Raw genomic sequence first — 19235 nt, 5'->3', positions numbered from 1 at the left:
GGAGGGATGAAGCTCATGTCCCCTTTTTCTGAGGAGAAATGATCTAATTACAAACTGATCAGCCGTGCTGTTTGGGGAATCTTACTCTAGACTTCTTCCACTCAAGCTGCTCTATCATGAAGTTATGTGCCAGTTAGTAAACCAGATTGTGCCTGACTTTACAGCCTTGTGATGAGGACATGCCCTGGACAAGGGGCATTCTGCAGCCCGTTTTCTCTCTCTGTAACCGTTTTGCTTCAAAGAATCACCAGATAGAAGATGGACCCTACTCCACATGGGGTGACATTCCTCACTGGACTGACATCACTTGGGAACCCCGGATGGGTGCAGTGGCTCCCTTCATCTTCCCCCATTGCTGACGTGGCCTCATCGGCAGCCTCCCATGCCCACAGAGTAGTCAGGATTTGGGCTCAGGGATTGCTTCTGTGATTGCAATAAAGGCAGTCTAATTTTAAAACTGCATGCAGCTCTATTGGTTTAATTTTACTTACACTTTGTTCTTACTATCTGGGAAAGTTACTGTACGGTTAAAGTCAAAAAAATAAACCAGGATAGATAAGAGGCTGAAAGTCAAGATCATTCATGTGTTCCTTTCATGGCAAGGCGCAGGTGAAGTAGGTGAGAGGACAAACAATAAGCAGAGTGGAAGCTGCAATGGCAGCCTCAGTTTTGAATCTTCTGAAGATAGCAGATTTGTCATACATCATTTTTATTTGAAATGGTTTTTATATAGAAATCAATGCTTAATGATTGGAAATGTGTATTTTTAATTATTATGGCAAATTGAAACTTACATATTTATCAGGCAGATGAAAAAAGCTGTTTAAAACGTCATTAATGACATTAAGTCCCAGTGTATTCTTTATACATGCATGCTTCCAAAGGCACTCAATGGAAACAGTTTTTATAGGGGGGGTGTGTTTGTGTGTAGCATTCTGATTCCATAATGCATCCAAACTATTTGTAACTTAGCACAGTAAAAATAGACATATTCTCTCATTCACTTCCTTTCACTCTCTGTGTTTCCCTGGAAAACTGATGATACAGAAAACTGATAATACCATAATTACATTAGTCCACCTAAGGGGAACATAGACATATCAGCAAATCATTTCTAGCATTTCTTTCAAGTCATTTCAAGAGGAGAGCTTTGTATGCTGAGAACCAGCGTGACTAAATGCTGATTTTTCATAGTCCCCAGGGGCTAAATTTGTCTCTCATGGAAGTCAATGGGAATCTTTCCATTGACTTCAGTAACAGTTGGATCAGGTCACAGTACTTTAATTGGTGATGATTTTTTTACATGGAAAGCCATTGATGAAGTTTGGTATAAATCTCTAACTGCTCCCAAATAAAAGCTGGCATGCATTTACAAGGTGGAAAGGGTGGAGAAAGGGATATGAAGGGGAGGATCTGTGAAGATGGAGCTTTTCTTGCCATTAAATGGATGGGACTGTAAAGGCACCATCAAGGAGATATGATTTATGCTTTCATGAGAGCAAAATAATATAACTGGTATATCATTTTGCCTGTTAAGTGGAACCAGAGAGTTTGCTTTTTTCAGTCTAGTTTAAGACAGGATTCTTTCATATGTGGGATCTCTTTCGCTTGTTGGTTACTACCTGAATGTATCCAAAGAGATCAGAAATTGCATCTACAGGTTATTGCACTTAGCCACCTCCTATGCTGGTGCAAAAAGTTCATCTGATAGAAAACAACTTAAAAGGCTTCAGCAAAAGGGAACTAAAGATATACTTGACCAAGCCAGCGTCAGGGCTGTCTCTCAGCTAGAGAGAAGGGGTGTTTGTGCAGCCTGTCCCTCCACCCCGCACTCCCAAAACACTGCCTACAGCAGCGTCTGACAACCTTGTGGAACATTTAGTTTAATGAAGTTCCACTAAAGCTCATGGTAATTTGGGGCATGGGAATCTGGTCCTGAAATGTAGATCTTGTTGCGCCCGCCAGTAATTTTGTTATCAATGCCTCCATCTCCTTAGTGGGGAAACAAAAAGTAAAATGACAGAAAGCAAAAGAGAAAATTAAAAGGACCATTTAAGCTTCCTCAAGAAGCTGCCGAACAGGAGCGGAAGCACCAATGGGAGAGAAGTTGTTGGAAAAAGGGAACAGAAAGGGGGATGATGGAATCCAGGGGTACAGGGAGGGAAAAGAGAGAAATGAGAAGAGGAGAAACAGGGAAGTGGCAAAAGGAGAAACTGCTGTTTGAAGGAAATGGGAAAGATGACTACCACTGAAACAAAGCAGAAGATGGTAGGAAATGGGATGTCCAAAAGGAGATAATAATGGAGAATAAATGGATTTAGAGGAATAGTGATAGAAAAAAGAAGTAAGGAAAGAAAAGTAAGCTGAGGAGAGAAAAGCAAGGAGCAAATGAATTTTGTCTTCAGTGTTACATAATAAAATAAGTTCAGATAGTGCACTTACCTCCACAAAACATAATACTCATCCACTTGAGTGGTACTAAGTGTAAGACGGTACCAGGGTTTGCCATACAGCCTCTGTGGAAGTCTCTTCTCTAACTCTGTGGTTTTTAACTCCCTTCAGTTTTTGGACCTTTTAGCCCTGTAGAGATCCAAACCTTCCAGAGTGGATTTGATCTTCACTACCACAGGCTTGGGGTTTTTTTAGTCATTTTTCGGAGAAAGTCTTGGAAGTAGCTCACAGATGCCCAAGGGGTCCCCAGACGGCAGCTAAAAAGACCTGGGCTGGGTGGGCATGGCTGATGCTGCTTCTACTGCAGATAACCCCCGTAGTTCAAGCAGCAGCAACCTAAACCTTGGCAAAAAGCATCCTAAGTTTCAACTCTGGTGTTAGTCCAGTCAGATAAGAAAATTGGCTCAAAACTAGTGCATGTTTTGGGGAACAGGGGATTCTTACCACACAGATTCAAGCCTGAATGTACCATATGGGAAAAAAAAGGAAGGTTAATTCCCATCACGGAAATAGAGAATACTTTTTTTTAGGGCAACATAAAAGGACCCTGATTCTGTGCTGATTTTCCCACATGACAACTCTGAGTTCTGGAAACCTGTTTCTCATATATGTGCCATGCAAGGAAAAATTGGACCTGTCAGGATTACAGTAATTTCAAAACTCAATACAATTAAAACTGCAAAGCACAGAGAGAGACAGGTCATACTCTAGATACCACTACACATTTTGTTATTTAAATCTCATTATATTTTCACCAGACCAATAGGTTTATTGGAACTGAATGACCATAAACCAACATAGGATCTGGATGGGACACAGGGATTTTAGTTGTGGTACTCTGAAATCCGACAGTTGCATAAATGTTAAGACAGGAGACAGCAGAAAGCTTTTGCTGTAAGGATGGGAGTGTGTTCCTCTGTATAATGTTGTCTATAGCTCTGTTTGGCAAAGAGACAACCATAGGTTAATTCTAATCAAATACCCACAGTGTATGTAGTAGTGTCAAAGGATGTGGAGGCAGGATTTAGTCAGGAAAAGGCAAAGGAAAAAATTCTTTCCTCTGCACTTAAGACTCCTGGAGGGCTTCAAGGACCACACTGTGGGCTATTATATGCAGCCTAATGCCTCTGCAGAGAGATAAGGATCCAATATATGTTGGTCTTCCAGTGATGAGCTGCTGTACCTGGCTTAAGGGAAAGTAGGAAAAACAAACAAGCACGAATGTCACCTTTAGGAAGTGAGTGCTGTTGTCCCCTGAAGTTTGAATGATAGAAAGAAATGAAATGGAAAAGGACCAGTAAATGTTCAGAGGAAAGTAAAATAAAGGTATTTTATGAGCTGGAAAAAGAAACTGACAAAGAACATCAGAGCATCTGGTGGCTGTACTGGGTTTAACTTCCTGATAGTCTTCATTATTAATTCTTGTTTGTTTTGTTTTAAACCAGAGTGTGAGCCTATGTTTTTACTGAAATCAAGTCAGCTTTTGTTTCAAATGGGAGCAGGACAAAACCTATGTGACGCAGTGGAACCGGGTTTATTTTTCACTGTGGTTTCATTTTCCTTTTTTCACTGAAGAATTTCAAGCCAGGACATGTTTCAGTGGCCTAATCTTAACTGCGCACGGGAACGGTCTCTGTTTGCTTTGCAGGGAGGAGCTGGCTTGCTTCAGGAGTAGTTCAAGAATGAACACAACTGGTTTGCTGTCAGTTGTTAGCACCGGCTGTAGCTCACGGGCAATAATGGTACCAGCAGTGGCGAAGCAGCATTGTATAACAAGTAAATCTCTTGGCTTTAGTTTTGTATAATATAGTATGATTTCAAAACAATCATCTGCCTACTTGGTGAAGTGTTGTGACTGTTGAGCAGATGTCAGTGACTTAACAACAGGATAACAACACTCGCATTTCCAAAGTACTTCTACCCACTTTGGAGGGAGCTGCTTTTTTCCTTCCTTCATTATTCTGTGACATTGCTCTCTGCTTAGCTGAAAATACCCTAAATAAATTCCCATTTTTGCTACAGCTAGCTAAAAAGGACTGACAGTTGCTGAATCTCTGTCAGAATTACAGCAGGCACCTGTTCATGGCCACTGAACCCGACGTTGCTAACACGTTTCCACAATAACTTCATGCTCAGAACTTTCCAACCAATTATTTTCTGAGAAGAAATTTTCCACATTTGGCCTTTGCTTGAGAGGGATTTTTGTGTTCTTTTTTTCCTTCTAGGCTTGAGGAAATCGATGCCAGCTGTTCCTGAACCCAACACGAGTTATAAAATCATGCCTCTGAAGTAAAGAGAACTTTACAGGCTGCACCGAGCTGAAACATAAAGCTCGCTCTAGACCCTTCTGGGGAGCAAAGTGGGTTTTTTTGCCTGGCATTATATGTGACACTGATTAATAAGGATAAGGCATTAAATGTGTTTTGGAGGAGCTGTAGGTGAGTGAGAAAGAAAAGCTTGCAGCGTGCACCACCGGAGAGCTGCCAGGTAGGTCAGAGGAACTCGCTCCTGCCCTCGGTAAAGTGTACCTCATTGTTTGAGAACGGGGATTGACTGCACCTTCCACAGGAGGAAAGCCCATGTCACTGCTATGTCCCTTCCCCACCAGATGATGATTCTTCTTCCCAGAGCAGGCAATTGAGTGCAAAACAGCAGGGTTAAGTTTGCAAAGCTGAGCACGCCAGCGCTGGGGCATTTAAAAAGGTAAGATTGCTAGTCCTGCCTGTGTGGCCAAGGTGTACATTTATGTATATACACATATACCACATATACACGGAGTGGAGTTGCAGAGGGACTTTCAAACTAGCATTAGAAATCAATATCCTTGCTAAAATGCTCCAAGCAATGCATGTATCCCAGCATACACCACTTGGGATATATTACCTATTGTCAAAATACAGCCACATTGAACGTTATGCAATTAATTAACCAATTGGAGCACTTGGTGGGTATATATGTTTTATATATGAAGGTATTTATTTTATGTTGCTTTAGTTAGAATAGCCTCAAGCATGAAATGTCCTGATCTTCCCATGCCTAGTGCATAGACTTGAGGAATGTCTCAATGACAAGTTTGTATGTATTGTATATGGAATATTATCGTCCTGGATAACAGTGTGTGTCTCTCTTTGTAAGCCTTCTGCATCTCTTCTGTATCTTATTTCCTAGCACTCTGGGGGCTTTTAGAAGGCAATTTCTGTCGTTTAACAAACCAGGAAGCTATGGAAACGAAAAAGAAAAAAGAGAGAACTAAACAAAACCCCTTCCCCACAGCCACCACCGTATCTTCCTCTCGCCTGTAGGGACTCTGGTTTTCCCTGAAATCACAAGGAAGTCGTGTGCTGTTGTGTTTTAAGAAAACTTAAACAAAAACCACAATCAAACAACAAAAAAACCCCACCCCGAACCGCCTTATTTTTAGCTTTCTATCGTTTCATTCAACGGGTCTTTCCTCCTCAGAGTAAAAACTGAAGCCTTCCTCTTCATGTAAAATAAACTTTTAGGTGTCACCTAAAGCAGCGCTGGGCATGGGGGGCGGGGAGGGAGGGAGACAGAGAGAAGGGGGAGTCGTTAAACAATTTGTTCCTGTAGAACAAGATCTCATATTCTGTCCTTTCGAAAACGATACAAGGGGGTTTTGTTTGGGGTTTGGGTTTTTTCGTCTCTTTTTTCCCCCTCTTTGTTTTCTTTTTTTGGCCGTGAAAGGGACTTTGATTTATTTTCAGCAGCAAAACGGCCCGGAGAAAGGAACGCTCGGAGCCTTCATCTTTTTAAAAAGAGAGAAAAAGAAGGGGGGAAGGACGGGAAAAGAAGGGAAAAGAAGCAGGGACAGAGAACGGGGCTTGCCCGGGTGCCGGTGGATGCTGCCCGGCTCGGCTCAGCGCGGACCGAGCCGAGCCGAGCCGTTCCGTTCCGTGCCGGCGGGGAAGCCTTGCATCACCGCCCCGGGCTCGGCTTCTCTCCGCCCTCCCTTTCGGGGAGGCTATTAATAGCATGACATCAGCCCGGGACTCGCCGCCAGAGTAAATACCAGCGCTGGCCGCTCGGCTATATAAGGGGGGTGATGCAACCGAGGCGAGAGGCAGAGGAGCGGCGAGCGGCGGGAGCTGCTCTCCCGGAGGAAGCAGCGGCGGGGAGCGGACGGCCGCCGGGACGGCAGCGCTGCCGGGCGGGTGCGGAGCCCCTTCTCTCCGGCCGGGAACGCCGTCGCACCGGGAGGGAGGTAGGTGGGAGCGGGAGCGGAGCCGCCGAGCCCCGCGGGAGCCTGTCCCGCCGCGGAGAGATGCCCGCCGCGGGGAGGAAAAGTTTCGCCGCCTCCGCGAAGCCCGGTCCGGCGGTGCCGCCGCCTCCCGTGAGCCCCGGGGAAGCCGCTTGGCCCCACCGAGCCCGCACCGAGCCCCCGGCCCCGTCCCGGCGCTCACTGCCTTCCCTGCCGGGGCTGCCGCCAGATGTGGTCGCCGGGAGGGAGCCCGCCGAGCTCCGGCTCTCCCGGGCCGGCAGCGCCGCTCGGCACCGCGCGGTGGCGGCCTCAGCGGAGGAACGGGACCGGGACCGGCGCCGGGAGCCGCGGGGATGCCGGAGCGCGGCGCGACCCCACGGACGGAGAAGGCACCGCCACCCGCAGGGTCCGGGGCTGGCCGGGCGATGGGAACCCTAGCCCCGCCGCGGGCACATCGATCTGTCGCACCCCGAGCCCGAGCGGGAGCTCTCGCCGTGAGCCAGGGATATTCACTTTCCTTTCTGTCCCCGCGTCTTGACATGTAGAAGATCAGTTGCTAAACTGTTGCCTAATCAAGTCAGCCGTAACACAAGAGCAAACTTGTTTCAGAGAACGGGTTTCCTGTTGGAAATCAATATTCCTCCTAGTAACAGCATTGGAGAAGCTGTTACGAGGGTCGGGAATTCTGTGGGGTGTCAGAAAGCTTAAGGTCAACCAGCGTGCACAGAGGTTGTGAACTGTAATTGCTCTTAATGCTGTTTAAGATTAACCTCAATGGTTATCGGGGTTTATGGCATCAGCACCAGAGGAGAAGGAATTCATATGAAGAAATAAACCCAAGATACATAGTCTTAACTGCAAAGTCAGCCTGACTTTGCAGTTAAGCAAAAAGAAAAGACTGAAAGCAATCACTTCTAAATATTAAACAAGAATATCCTTAAATAATAGAAATGCACAGCTAGGAAGAAAATCCTGAAATTAACATACTGGCAGATGAGATTTAAAAGTTCACTGCAGATGGAAAGAATCCGCAAAAGAACAAAAAATAAGTAGGGAAAGAGCAAATGAATCCAGTTGTTTGAATCTACCTGAATTGGGGGGCACCACTAACAAAAAAGCTGTTACTTTTGGAGAATTCCAAAACTGAGGATAAAGTAACGAAACATTAACTCACCCTGGGGACAAGCTGGGCAATGGTGCAGGGCTGTGAAATGTTCAGCACCTCCAGTGTCAGTAACTCCAGAAGTGCTTGGAGCAGCCTCGAGCCCAGGTCCATGTGCATGGTCTGACCAAGTAAACAGAGATCACACCAGGCAGGCCCAGATGTAATCACGCTTTAAGGCTTGATATTCTTATTCCTACTGTTTCCCCGTCCTTTACAAACCCAGGGAAGATGAGACAGTGCTCTTGATGGCTTTAAGACAGAGCTACAATGCATACAAAAATTGGCAAAAAGGAAGGGCAACTTGTTGCAGTTCTTAAAATGGCAAAATCTAATCTTCTTTCTTGTAAAACATTTCTAAAAGCAGATTTGTTCCAAAATAATTGGCAAACATCTACTCTGTTGTTATGAATAGGGAATCTATTCAGCTTACTGACTAGCTTTGACATAGGGCTGGTTATTTTTATCGTGGTGGCTCCTAACGATCCCAGTGCTAGATTGGAAGCCAACCCTATGAGGGGCTCTCCAGATGCCTTGGCCCAAGGAAGAGCCCCAGGAACACAAACCAGTGGCAAAAAGCTCTGCTAAATGTGACTCTGCTCACAGCAGAAATCCTTACACAAGCCTCAGCCCCCCTGTAGGCCTTCCCTAAAGTCTGAGTAAATAAGAGATGCCTTTCAGGGTGTCTGGAAGGTCAGCGAGCTGTCCAAGCTGGAGAGCAGCACGTTTCTATGGTCAAGGACACCTTCCTCTCCCCGTGGGCACCTACTACTCCTTTTTCTTTTTTTATACTAATGAAAGACAGATGAGAAGACATTATAGCAGGGTTTTGGTGGTGCTCGTGGTACACTAGTACTAACTAGTAGAAATCCACAGTGAACAGAATTTCTCAGGCACAAATGTTCCTGGTTTCCTCTGGTGCTGTGGCTGACCTTAACTAAAAGTTCACCTAAGCTCAAAAATAGTTGAATAAACCACCAGAGCTTGAAAATTATTAGCCAGATTAATTATTTTGTAGGCTGGACAAACAGTTTAACCATTTATTAAAGACTCCTGGTTCGATTGAGTTATACAGAATTTTCTTTGTTGAATGAAGTCATCAATGGAAGCCAAAGAGACTGATTCAGTGAAAATAGCTGAAATTTCTGCTAGCAATGAGGTGTTTGGTGTCATCTGGAATTACCCTGTTTGAATGAGTTGAACAGTTGAAAGCTGCAAATGGTAGATAATGCTGTGAGGACTTCAGGTGGAAACGATAGGGCCATTTCTGACTCGCTGGAAAAAAGTAACTACTAGCTTTCTGAGATTATAGGATTAAACTGTATCAGTACTTTAAATGTGACTCATGAGCAGGGGGTTTCTCAAGAGAATTACATAAATTTCCCAAGGTCTTTCTGAATAACAAATTGTTCCGAATAATTTCCTCATCTTTAATAACCACGGGTGAAACCCTGGCCTCACCGAGGTCAACAGAAAAAGTCCTCTTGATTTCGGTGCGTTCAAGGTTTTACCCCCAGACTCTGGGAAATGTTCAGTTCACGGTGACTGGGTGAGGAAGAAGTGAGGAAGACTCTGTGGCTGGACAGGATATTTCCTACCAACTGGTAATTCCAACTGTTCTCAGATTTTCATATTTACCCCCCTTAGCGATGAACCAGATTCTATTCTCAATTGCACCAGTGTGGATTTACAGTGTATTTTTAGATATCTCTGAGCAAAATCTATCTTCTTGTCAAGGCATGTGACCCCAAACATTTCTTGTCGGGTTACAGAAGTAGCATACAGGGAACTGTGCAAATCTGGGTTGACCACGTGGAAGTTTAACTTACCCACGCTGCTACCCCAAGGCAACTCTTTGCTTACCTGCACTAAGTTAATTACAATTGACTTGGCTATAATTATTGCAGTTCTAATCAAGAGTAGATAACACATACTGCCATTACCCATGCAGCTATTGAAAAAAAAACCAACCCACAGCTAAACACCAAAGAAAGTTGGAAAACTGATGTGGTAAAATCCAATTTAACAGAAGGCACTTTATAAATAAGGGAAGTAACACCATCTTTTTCCGTATGGATTTGCACCTTTTGTCCCTTGGGCCACCAACAAAAAGTGATCAGCTTCCTTCCAGACTTCAGTTCTCTCCTCTTCTGGGTGAGAGATGGTTTGTGCCACAGAGAGCTGTCTTGCTAGGTTGTCCACGGCATTTGGATGGCTGACTGCTGAGTTTTGCCTCTTTCTCTCTCAGTGAGGTCACCTCTTTCCACAAAACACATAGGGGGCCTCTCTCCCTCCAAAACTGGCTAAAAACTTAATAAGAATTACTAAAAAGAGGAAAGCAGAGAGCACTGTTGGGTAGGTTCACTTTCTTAGGAAAACTACTGGAAATTCGGTTCCTCCACAGGTGTCCGTTTGCATAGTTTCCCTGAAGTCTCTCCAGTCACACTCCTTCATATGAGCAGAAGATCTGGCCACACATATTTAAGCATTTCAGACCTCTTGCTGAGGGTACATGAAGACAGTTTCAGATTTTACAAGAGCAAAGGAATGAAACAAACGGCTTCACGTTCTTCATGACTCAACTCCTCCAGCTCAGCCTGTGCTTTGAAGCCCCTGAGCATGTATAGACTTTACTTTTGTGCCAGCTCTTATTACTAACTATTTTGCAGGAGTTTATAACCAGATCTGCAGCTCTGGGTAAAACTAAGCATGATAATTTTGTGACAGATCTTGTCTTGGTTAGCAAACTTCAGCTTCTAGTAGAACTTGTTGAGCTTTGCCTAAATGTAACTGAGATCAAGGTGTGCTCTGTCCATTTGAAGCCAGAATCTGTGGTGGTATAGTTGCGAGGATGGAGATACTCTTAAGCTCTTTCTGTGCTAATAATTATTGTAATTATAATAATATAAGTATTTCTTTGCTTTCTGATTTTTGTTCCTTATTCTCCTCCTATTCACTTGATTCTTTTTTGCCATATTACCAATTTAAAACCTCACAGTATACATACACACACACAGTACTTATATATGTATACATACACACTATTTTTTTCAATATTAAGCTTCAGAAAGACCTAGAAATTGTGATGTGCTAATACTATTATGATTTTTAAACACTAACTCTAAGTTAATATAAAATAGAAGTTCTTACTAGTGACCAAATTCTTACCTGCTTGTCTCTGGTGAGAGATTAGGGTAGACAGGGAATTGGGACTGAAGCAATTCAAGAAATGGGGTATTATTCATAGCATGAATAGGAGATAAAATTGTGTGTAGGAGGTGTCTAGGAGATACAATTTGCCTTTCTAAAGCGATTGAAAGATTGTTATCTCTTTTTACCTTTCAGCAAAATGATGGTCCAACACTCAGGCCAGGTATCTGCATTAGAAGTCAGCGCCTCCGCAATTGTTCCCACTTTGTCCCCCGCAGGGTCACTGGGGTTTGATGATTTCACAAATTTAACCCCACTGGTGAAAGAGGAACTGAGGTTCACCATTCAGAATAAGCGTCAGTCCCACAGGATGTCTTCTACATTGGATACGGTGACAGTTTCTGAAAGGCCAATTGAAACATCAATCATGAAAACAGAGGTATGGCTCTTTAAATAGCATTTCAGTGGGAATGATTAACTCTCTAATAAAGTTTCACTACAAGACCAATAACTATTATCGACTACAGACAACCCTCTCCACCATACTTGATTCTTTTAAGAAGGCTGCTTGGCTTTCTGTCATGTGCTTCTGGGAAGCCCTCTGGTATTTCTCACTTCCATTGAGGCCCATAGTTGGGTATTTTATTTTTGATTGTGGACTAAGGGCAATGTTTTACAGTGATCAGAGCAAGTACTAATCTGGTTTCCCTGCTTACTTGTGGCCGAACTTGGAATAAATCACTGCTGAAGTTTCATTTCACTGAGGACAGTCCAGTAGGACGCATGTGGGCTAGATTAAAATAGGCACAGCCATGCTGTGTCCATGATAAGTTTTCACTTTGAGGTAATAGTCTCTGTGAAAAATATTTCTCTTGTAACATGGAGAAATATAGGTTAAGTTAGGAAAATAGCTACACCTTTGTCTCAGCCTCCACAGGAAATAAACCAAAGCTAGGAGGAGCGTAATACCCCCTTTTTACTGCTGCCTTTAGTTCGCTGCCTTCTTGCTGCCTCATTCATGACACATGCTCCACTCTGCTCCCCATGCACCTCACTCCTTTTGCTCCTCTGGAAATGGAGGAGAGATGGAGGTGTGGGAGCCAGCCTGGGGAGACACTCAGCAAGGTTTCTGAGCACCATTGATTTAAATGGAGCCATCACATGGATTACATCCCTCCAGACTCTGTTCAGGTTTTTATTGACAATTCTAGTGGCTTAACTGCCATTTTACTCTATGGCAAACAGGGTCAGAATCACATTCTTGTGTAACTCATGAAGTGAGCACTGACAACACTACCCAAGTTGCTTTTGAAAGTGTGGAAGTTATCAAAATACAAGTCATGTATTTATCACGCTTTATGGATTGTGTGTATCTGTTTTTATGGGATAGTTTTCTCCTGAAGAGGATGAAAGAAAAAAGAGAAGAAGGGAAAGGAATAAAATTGCTGCTGCAAAGTGTCGAAACAAAAAGAAGGAGAAAACAGAATGTTTGCAGAAAGTAAGTGACCGGCTTGAGTTGTTCTTAGTCTGCAATCCTGCCAGGATCCAAACAGATAGCATGGGGTACTGTCATAGTAGGAAATGGAGAAAGATGTCACCCAAAACTCTGTAAACCCTTCAAGACATTAGTTAAGAAAAATGAACATGCTATATATTAAAATCAAACCTGGTTAAAACTGGGATAAAGTGAAAGCATGGTAGGAGTGAAGAGATTACTGTTTCAGTGACCAGTCTTGTCTATGGGGCTAATATTAGCTTGAAAGTACACGCTGACCACAGGAAGTAGTAAAATATCATTTCATATAATATTCTTCGTGGAGACCAAGAGCATACAAATACCAACAAGTAATTTCTAACTTCTGTATGAAATGAGTGGCATAACTGCTTACCCCTGAATTCTCTGTCCCAAGACCCCAGTCGTGATTTGACCTGCTCTGCCACGATAAAGTAACTCTATTATAGCAGCAGCAGGCCTGTCTTTATTCCTGTATCTAAGAGTAGGGAAAAAAGGTTGTGTCCTTACTTCGTTAGCTTAACGTGGTTTAACAGATACATGACATGATGTTCTAGGGAGTTAATAAGTCTAGATAACTTGGGGACACTTTTTGACCCAGAAAGCACAGAATAACATGGCAGAATAATAATGCTTTGGGTATCTGCCATTGTAAGTGAATACAAATCAGAATTCAGCTTTTCAGCTTCTCTAAGGACCAAAAGAGGTAGCTGTCAATCTGTTTTTTAGACTACTATTGACTAGGGAATGTATAGTTTAATAACTACAGGGTACTAAGAACATGCAATTTCTTTCTCTGCTAGCCATATGCTTTCTCACCAATAAAAGACTGCAACTGTGAGATCAACTATGAGATGAACGTTGCAATTAACTATTTGAACTACTCAATCTAATAGTTGTGTCTGTCCTTTGTGACTAGGAATCAGAAAAGCTGGAAACTATCAATGCAGAATTAAAAGCCCAGATCGAAGAGCTAAAGAATGAGAAGCAGCATTTGATATACATGTTAAATCTTCACAGGCCCACTTGTATAGTTCGGGCACAAAATGGAAGGACACCTGAAGATGAAAGGAATCTTTTTATTCAACAGATCAAAGAAGGCACATTACAAGGTTAAGTGATATGGCAAATATGGGAATATTTATAATGGTTTTTAACAACTACCAGAATCCATGGAGGATCTGACATAACGTGTAGGATTCTATTAGTCAAGAGCCTTTAGGAAGGGCAGATTGCTTTAAGCAGAAAGGATCATTTTGGCTTGACAGTGATTCTTCCTCTTGGAAGACCTGGTCTCAACAAATTGAAGAGTCTTCTGCCTCAAATATAGGTTTTGCACCTGACATACTTGCTGTTCCTAGGAGCTACAGACAACAGCTTCAGATGTTTTAGCTCTCTGCTAGTATACAGTATCTGCACTCACAACGTTTGTGCTAGAACACTATGACTTCCGAAGATGCACGTGGTACAGACAGCTGTGCTGATGGACACTACTTCTCCTTGTTGCTAGTAAGGAAGGTGGACTGAGAGTATTTTTAGTTTCCAGGAGGATGGTTTCATGTACTGAAATGTAACGTTGCATTCTAACCTAACACACACACGCACACACACACACAAAGACACACAAAAAGCCTTTAGTTCCAACTAAGCTTTGTAATTATTTTTTTCACAACACTTGTGTGGGTTTTTTCTGTGACTCATCTCAAAGACTGAATCTGAAGAGCCTCGTGGGTGTGACAAAGATGTTCCTTGCAAAATGTCCATACCTTGTATTTCATGAGCTGGAACCCCACCTACTGTCTTTTGGGGACTACGATTTTCCCTTGAATTGCTGAAGAGCAGCTTGTACCACCACTTGGTGGATTGGACCCACTGGAAAGAGGAAACTAACTATGGAGGGATATTGATACAGGTTTTGCCCGAATAAAGAACTGCAGGACTGAATACCAGGCTCATGAACAATGAAGAGTTAAAAAAAAAATAAGATAATCTAGGATCAAACCCTGCAAGCCTTAATTCATGCTATTAACCCTCACTCACGGAAGAGGTTCCATGGAGTTCTGTGGGTCTGTTTACGAGATAGTTCTTATAAGAGCTTGACAGAGCTTTTTCCATCCTGGTCAGGATTACTTCCTTCTGCCAGGTGATTCAGAGGGAAAAATCGATTGCAGCTACTTTTATTTTGTATATGAGTGGCAACTACAGTCAATCAAAAGTGTTACTTAGAACCTAAAGGAGGAAAGAGTTTTGATGTAGTGAATAACTGGTTTTATTTTTTAATCAAATACTAACCTTGGATGTTTTGAACTGGTAGAAGAGCTGCTGGACAAAACAGTTGGAGCTATGAGCATTTGAATTCTGATGTTTCTGTGAAATTCTCAGATTGTTTAATCATATAATATATATATCCTTACAATTTTTTGTAAAAGAAAATATTATCCTTATTTATCACTATCATAATGGGTAGAGTTAATAAATACTGCGAGCAAGATAAAACTAAAAACACAAGTGTTGTGCTGTCTTTTTACTTGTATCTCTTGGTGTTTAATATTATATATTCCTAAACTTCACCAGTTGTAGTTGAGACACTACTATTGGAAACACTTATCCTTCATCTTTTCCACAGATGGGGCACTAAATATCTTGAACGATTGGGTGCAGACATTATACTTTCCAAAGTTCTGTACCTCCATCAGTGGTGTCTAGCTGTGCAATGTCACCATTTAAACAAAGCAGACAATAAGAATGGAGCTTACAGTACATAATATTTTACACCAGTTATGCAGTGTCAAAACTGTGGTTTAGTTCTAAAGGCTAAGCTTAAAGATACCTCGGCCATAAGCTTTTTACCCTGCAAGTCCCGGATGAGTCTATCAGATATCATACCTGATCCTTATATGATCATTATATTCTGCAACAGAACTTCTTAGTACATTTTCCTAAGATCTGGATATATTGTAATGTCCTATATTGCATTTTAAACATATGTACTTCATGTATCTGAAAAGTTAATGTATTAAAGATGACATGATAGATCTGATTCTGTCCTGAAAATCCATTATCTTTCTGTATGTTGGAAGGAGCTTCCATTGACTTCAATGACAGTTTTATTCACGTCTTGTAAGCAGCGTTTGGAGCCTCTGCTGCAACTTCTCTGGCTTAGAGGGCAAGTTGCACAGGGAGTTGGGCCAGCTATTTATCAGACAACAGATACACATGAAGCATGTTACAATAAACTTGTCAATGTTCATTGGTATTTGACTTCTGTAATGTGGAAATACAAAACCAAGGCACCATCCCAGTATTGTATGCCTTGGCTTTGCCTTTTGGGCAAATACCAGCAGACAAAACTATTTGTCTCCTATACTGTTATAAAGAGTTACCACAGAGACTAGAGTATAATGACAGAATTCATGTGTCTCCCTTAGGGAATTTGTATGGTTGCTTTTAACCATATCACTAGTGACGCAGGCGTCATGCTTTTGTTGCTTGATGTTATTTACTTAGCATCCCAAATGTTAATATGGTACCACTATTGTCAGAAGATAATCTATTTTTATTTCTTTGTATGTGTAGTCGGAGCTGCTTTCTACTGCTTTTGTATGTGTGTGTGCATGTGTGCTCCTGCACGCTACTCTAGAAATGATGGTACTCAAGTTCTTTTGACTATGCCCAGGAAAAGAGTGTTTAAACACCTAGACAGGAACAGTATGTTGCATGAGATTTCTAAGAGTATACTTTATGCAGGACAAACCTTAAAATGCATTAAAAGCAGTTTGTTTTCTATTCTCAAGTTTGTTTTGATACTTTAATAAAAAAGAATTAATATATATTTACTCATGTGTCATTTAATTAATTCTAAGTTTTAAGGTTCACAAGCAACTTCATTTTCTGAAAACAGCACTAAGATATTAAAAAGCAAACACATTTTATGGGTTTAAAGAAAGGTATAAACAAAGTTTTGTTACTACAAATGTTGATCATGAATTCCTGGCTAATTTCTTGTTTGTGGCTTAGGGCTTAAAGGACTGGAACTTACACCTCCTGAGCCTTCCCTAACCTTACAGCTAGCCAGCTGATAGTTATTCCAGCTTTCTGATTACCTACTAGGTTTAATGACTTTGCTGCTGTGAAGCTTCGATATCTGCAGACTGCTTTCTACGGTTACATGGAAGATACGAGAGAAGTATAGTATGATTAGGGCTTTGTTTTTTTCCCCTCTGTGTTTGTGTGTGTGGAGAAACATGCGGAAAGATGAACAAAATGTTCTATCGTGCCTTTCCAAAACTAAGTATCTATACCCAGACAGAAGTCCCTGTGTTTTCACAGCCAGTGATGTGGACAGAAACTTTTGGCTTTGATCCTTAACGAGCAGTCATAACTTGTAATACAGAGGTCAGATACAAGGCCGGGAGCTCCAGGGACCAGGAAATCCATTGCACTATTGCAAAATCCAGTTAAAAATATCAGCTGGAAGGAAGATCTAGGCTACTCTGAGCTTGGCAGTGTTAAATGCTTACTTTCCTTCCTGGTACATCCATTTACAGATGTGTAGTCCCCATACGTATATTCGCCCTCTCATGCATTCTCCTACAGCTGCTGTCAAATTTTACTTTTGAATACCCCATTCACTTCTAAACTGGTAAATTTATAAATCATCTGCCTGGCCTGTTTTAGGAAACCTTATCAACAAAGTCAGGGCTTTGAATTTATGAGCTGACCTTTTATAACATTTTCTCTAAATCATACGAGTTGAAACCATGAAACCACCATTGGTCTTTTATAGCATATTCCTAACATCATAATTGATATGCCTTGAGAAAAATAGCATGCCATATCTCCTCCTTAGGTCATTTTAGATGCTAAATCTGCGTGTGTACAGGCCCATGCAGACCTTAAAGCATACTGAGCTTTACACTGTACATTGATAAGGAGCATCATTTACTTTTTTCTAGCTTTCCCTTGATATAAATGAATAAGTAGCATTTACTGAAGGCTGATAGAGCCAACTATTTATGCTAGGCTGGAAACATTTAATGAAACTAATGGTAAAAAAATTTTCATTACAATAACTTTTCTACCTAGGCCCAGTAGAATTTGAAGTTATTGATTAAGCGGATGGTTTTAAAAATCACCGATTCTTAGTTTTGCAAAGAAACTGCATGATTTATGGGTAATGAAAGTAAAACTGTACAGTTTTTCTTAACAGCAAAAGGGTTTTAAAACTACACCTACTTCACCTTAAAAACATTCCTAAATCCAGAATGACAACTGTATCTCACATCCGCTCTTCTTATTTGATCCCCCTCACCTCCTTCAGCAGAACATTGGACTAGGTACCAGTCTTGCTCATGCTGGCATTGCCATGTTTCTATGTTTGCCCAGTGCCCCCAACTGGAAACACTGAGAATCACATGATTAAAGAGGGCAATAAAATATTAATTTGCGTTAGTACTTACTAACGTTCTTCATTACTTTAAAATGACACCAATATTTTCCTTTCTATAATACACAATTACTTTTTAATGTGTAGTTAAAAAATATCGTCACTATCTTAAATCCTGTTATTTAAAGGTCATTTTGTTGTTAGACACTCTGAGTCAGAACTGCTGACTTTAGTGATAAAAATAGCAATTTACTAATTTTCAATGCTATTATATCTTCAAAGCCATCACAGTTAAAAGAGAATACACTGGAGTTATTCTTTATACAGCATCAGTTCTGGCTGCATGTCTTTACTATTGCTGACAAGGATGCACAAACCAGAAAAACTCCAAATAAAACCCCATAAAACAAACCACGCTAATGATTTTTAGACCCCAAGTTAAGTGTACTAGAGCTGACACTCAGAAAAATTGTTAGGCCTGGGAAATAAATAAATAGAAAATGCAAACAAGAAGCTGGAACACTTTATTTCTTGTTATGTGTATTTAGCAACTTCATATTTGTAGATTCCCCCTGAAGTGATCAGTGCAGCATCATGCCCACTTAGACAGTGGTTATGCCCACACAGCAAATAGTAGTGTAGCATAGCAATACTTATATATAAGTTAACTTAGTGCTAGTACACCCCAGTGATGACAGCAAGAAACTCGGCACAGGCTAATTGATGCCACTGAGAGGATGAGCTCTCCGTGCAGGCAGAGGACAGGCTGCTACTGGCATCTGAGGTAGCTCATTTAAAGCCAGCTTGGGTATCGTTCAGTTCCTCAGGTTAGCGTATGTCACGTAGCTGCCTGCATTCCCAATTAAATGGGTCCACCATGCAGACCAAAGGTCCACCCAGCCCAGTTCTCTTCCTACAGCAGTGATCAAAAGCAGCTGTCCCAGGAAGAACAAGAACAGGGCAAGTACGCTTCCTCTGGGGGCTTTTGCACACTCTGACTATTTTCAGCTCGTGAGTCACACAAGCTTGACATGATTCCTTTAGGTTAGTAGTTTTCCATAGATCTTTCTCTCAAGTATTTGACTATCATCTGCAGTAGCTGTTGGTGGCAAGTTCCATAGGGCTATCACCGTTTAAAAGAAGAAAAGTTTGCTATTGATCCTGTTCTACATAACTCTACTTGACAGCCCCTCATTCTTGAATTGAGTGAACACCTATGCATCCTCTCTATGCCACATGACTTTATACTTTGCAGTGTTATTTCTTTCTCAGGATAAAGAGTCACAGCCTATCCGGTCACTGTTTCTTTTCTGGTAGCCATTTTACACCCTTGATCATTCCCATTACCCGTTTC

The 19235-nt window shown here is 41.8% G+C and overlaps 1 protein-coding gene across 2 annotated transcripts; it reads left to right on the top strand.

The window, feature by feature from the left end:
* The first annotated feature begins 6342 nt into the window (after window positions 1–6342).
* On the top strand, window positions 6343–16331 carry ATF3 (activating transcription factor 3). Of its 2 annotated transcripts, XM_030499852.1 has the most exons (4): window positions 6343–6673; window positions 11178–11421; window positions 12373–12480; window positions 13415–16331. In XM_030499852.1, the coding sequence occupies exons 2-4, from the start codon at window positions 11182–11184 to the stop codon at window positions 13610–13612; spliced, it is 546 nt and encodes a 181-aa protein (XP_030355712.1). In that variant the 5' UTR covers window positions 6343–6673; window positions 11178–11181; the 3' UTR covers window positions 13613–16331. The 2 variants fall into 2 exon arrangements, with proteins under 2 accessions (XP_030355712.1, XP_030355711.1); XM_030499851.1 differs by lacking the exon at window positions 6343–6673 and having other exon boundaries at window positions 6692–11421.
* The last annotated feature ends 2904 nt before the right edge of the window (window positions 16332–19235 follow it).

The sequence above is a fragment of the Strigops habroptila genome, chromosome 10, assembly GCF_004027225.2.
Source record: "Strigops habroptila isolate Jane chromosome 10, bStrHab1.2.pri, whole genome shotgun sequence".
Lineage (NCBI taxonomy): Eukaryota > Metazoa > Chordata > Aves > Psittaciformes > Psittacidae > Strigops > Strigops habroptila.
Note: the sequence above shows the minus strand (reverse complement) of the source record. Positions and strands in the feature narration are given on the sequence as shown.